Here is a 3,253-nt window from a genome sequence, read left to right as displayed (position 1 = left end):
CCCGTCTCGGCCTCCCAAAGTGCTGGGATTACAGGCTTGAGCCACCGCGCCCGGCCTGTGTTTTCATATAATAAGTGAGTATTGGCCAGGCGCAGTGGCTCACGCCTATAATTCCAGCACTTTGGGAGGCTGAGGTGGGCCGATCACCTGAGGTCAGGAGTTTGAGACCAGCCTGACCAACGTGATGAAACCTTGTCTCTACTAAAAAATACAAAAATTAACCAGGCGTGGTGGCGCATGCCTGTAATCCCAGCTACTCGGAAAGTTGAGGCAGGAGAATTGCTTGAGCCCGGGAGGTGGGGGTTGCAGTGAGCCAAGATCGCACCACTGCACTCCGGACTGGGCAATAAGAGCAAAACTATCTCCAAAAAAAAAAAAAAAGTGAATATTAATCTAATACCTACTTTTCAGGGTAGTTGTTAGTATTACTTGAGATAATGTGTTTAAAATGCTTAGCATTTTGCTTTGGGAGGCTGAGATGGGAGGATCATTTGCGGTTAGGAGTTTGAGACCAGCCTGGGCAAAAGAGTAAGATCCCTGTCTCTCCAAAAAATAAAAAAATTATCCAGGTGTGGTGGCATGCACCTATAGTCCTATCTATTGGGAGGCTGAGGATGGAAGATCGCTTGAGCCCAGGAGTTTGAGGTTATAGCTTTGATCACTCTACTGCACTCCAGCCTAGGTGACAGAGGGAAACCCTGCCTCAAAGAAAAAAAAGCCTAGCATAGTACCTAGAACACACGAAGACAATACATTGTAGCTGTCTTTGTTATAGCAATTATGAATCACACATGGAGCTTCCTGGTCTATTCCAGCTTTTTAAAAAGGATTCAGATGAAATTGACTTTCATGTCATTGAATAATGTCTTATTCAGTTGATTCCTATACGTCTGCCGTCACCAGGGAAATGCAGTAATGTTGTCGATTTTGGAGTTTAATTTAAATGCTCATGATCTGCAGGTTGTGTACTGCATGCTGTAGCAACTTCTTTTTTTTTTTTTTTTTTTTTTTTTTTTTTTTTTTTGAGACTAAGCCCGCTGTGTCACCTAGGCTGGAGTGCAGTGGTATGATCTCAGCTCATTGCAACCTCTGCCTCCCAGGTTCGAGCAATTCTCCTGCCTCAGCCTCCCACGTAGCTAGGATTACAGGCACCTGCCACCACGCCTGGCTCATTTTTGTATTTTTGGTAGAGACAGGGTTTTGCCATGTTGGCCAGGCTGGTCTTGAACTGCTGACTTCAGGTAATTCACCCATCTGGGCCTCCCAAAGTGCTGGGATTACAGGCGTGAGCCACCATGCCCAGCTGCAACTTTTTATCTCATTTGCCGTTGGAGAAATTAGTGTTTTAACATTGTTTGTTCTCAATATCCAGAAATTTGATCGAACACATTGTCATTTCATTTCACCTTTTTTCTTGTTTTGTAATTTACTGTTTTACATTATAGAATTTGTTGTAGCATTTTATTTTAAAGCATTCTCAGGATATTTATAGGTATTCTTTAAATGAATCATTACTCAAAGGCATGGTTTTAATTTTTTTTGTTTTGTTCGGATTACCTTTCTATTACTGTTAACCATCCATACTTTTGGATTGACTATCAGGGTGTACTTTTTGTTACCTTGGAAAAATTAGTGGACCCCATACACAGACTTCTAATCATGTAGCTATTCTTTAAAGACTCAGATTAACAAGATTCAAAGGTTGTTAGATAACTTCTTGTTGGTTTTATGTGACCCTGGATTCTTTTGTGTGGCTGTATCTCTACCGTCACTATTATTTCATAGGGAATTTCTTAGAGAATAGTAGTATCATATACTATTGCAGAGAGGATAGGAATATGCATTTTTGCAACTGTTATGAGGCCGTCTGACTTATTATTTCTAGAAGATCAAATATTTTTTCCTGAAGGTCCTTTGAACCACATTAAATAGGCTAAAGATTAAATGCCCAAAAGGAGATAAATTTTTTTATAATTTTCTGGTTTATGTTTAGGCATTATTTACCTTAGACTGTATTTAAAAATAACAATAGTGGTAAGAAAACAGTATGATTTTAGAAACATGCATTCTATACTATTGGTTTCATTATACATCTCTGTGTGTGTGTGTGTGTGTGTGTATGCACAAAAGAATGACTGCATAAAGCAAAGGTTCACATTTTTTCTAATTTTATAAATTCCAGGGAGAAACACATCTCATTTTTCCTAAAAAAGCTTCAGTGGAGCAGCTGCAAAAAATTCGTGACCTGATTGCCATAGAGAGAAGTAGCAGATTGGATGGCTCAAATAAGAGCCACAAAGTAGAGTTGTCTCAGCAACCTGCAGCCAGTACCCAGCTTCCTACAACACCATCTTCAAATCCCAGTGGGTTAAACCAGCACACAAGGAACCATCAAGGGCAGTCATCAGATCTACCATCTGCTTCAACGGTAATGTTAGAATTAAACCTTCTTTAACTGTTTCTTTCAAAATGTTGAAATAGCAAAAGCTTTGGAATGTGTTATGATTTATTCCTCAATTTATGCCCCATATTTTATTCTTGGTTCTCATAACTCTAAAACATCCAAATTTCTTCAGCTTTTTAAAAAATTGTCAGACTTCCTCTACTGCATTATTACTTCTGATCTAAATTATACCTGCTGCCATTCACTGTGGGGATATTTCCAACAACACAGCCATTATCAATACCTTAATTCAATAAAAAAGCTTCTTTAGGTTTAAGGTAATTAAGAATGCATTGATTTAATGATAGTGGATGCTAGCAAATTAGTGAAATTTTGTTATTGGTATACACCATATATATACTTGTGAAGAACTAAAGTCAAACTTACAGGCATTCTTGATAAGCCGAAATGATTCCATTTGATAGGAAATTATCCTGTTTACAAAAATCCCTTTTGACCAAGGTCCTTACGTATTCTTCTCCTAAGTTTTTACTGTCAGACAAATTCTTGTGATAGTTCTGTAAGTCTAACAAGCACCTCAGTGGATTTTATGCCCCTGAGATCATGTGCATTCCATTTTGAATACCTTAGGTCTTCATCAGTTTTGCAGTTAAGGTTGGTACAGTTACAGAAGCTCACTTAACATCCTTCTTGGTTTTTAACACCTTTTCTTAGGAGTTTTCCAATTACAGTGTTAGAATATATCTTTTAAGATTTCCTACTTTATCTTTTTAATTGCAGTATTATAGTTTAAAATGCACATAGCGCAAAAAGCTTGCAAACTTTTTTTTTTTTTTTACAAAATATCAA

The 3,253-nt window shown here is 37.9% G+C and overlaps 1 protein-coding gene across 4 annotated transcripts in view; it reads left to right on the top strand.

Moving 5' to 3' along the window:
- The window catches only part of NGLY1 (N-glycanase 1), a 67,561-nt gene that overhangs the window by 19,723 nt on the left and 44,585 nt on the right, over positions 1-3,253 (top strand). For all 4 annotated transcript variants that reach the window (XM_017893410.1, XM_017893409.1, XM_017893411.1 and 1 more), the window contains exon 3: positions 2,183-2,428. In XM_017893410.1, the coding sequence (XP_017748899.1) occupies positions 2,183-2,428 (246 nt within the window). The remainder of the gene's footprint in view (positions 1-2,182; positions 2,429-3,253) is intronic.

This window comes from Rhinopithecus bieti, unplaced genomic scaffold, assembly GCF_001698545.2.
Source record: "Rhinopithecus bieti isolate Rb0 unplaced genomic scaffold, ASM169854v2 scaffold_23460, whole genome shotgun sequence".
NCBI lineage: Eukaryota > Metazoa > Chordata > Mammalia > Primates > Cercopithecidae > Rhinopithecus > Rhinopithecus bieti.
Note: the sequence above shows the minus strand (reverse complement) of the source record. Positions and strands in the feature narration are given on the sequence as shown.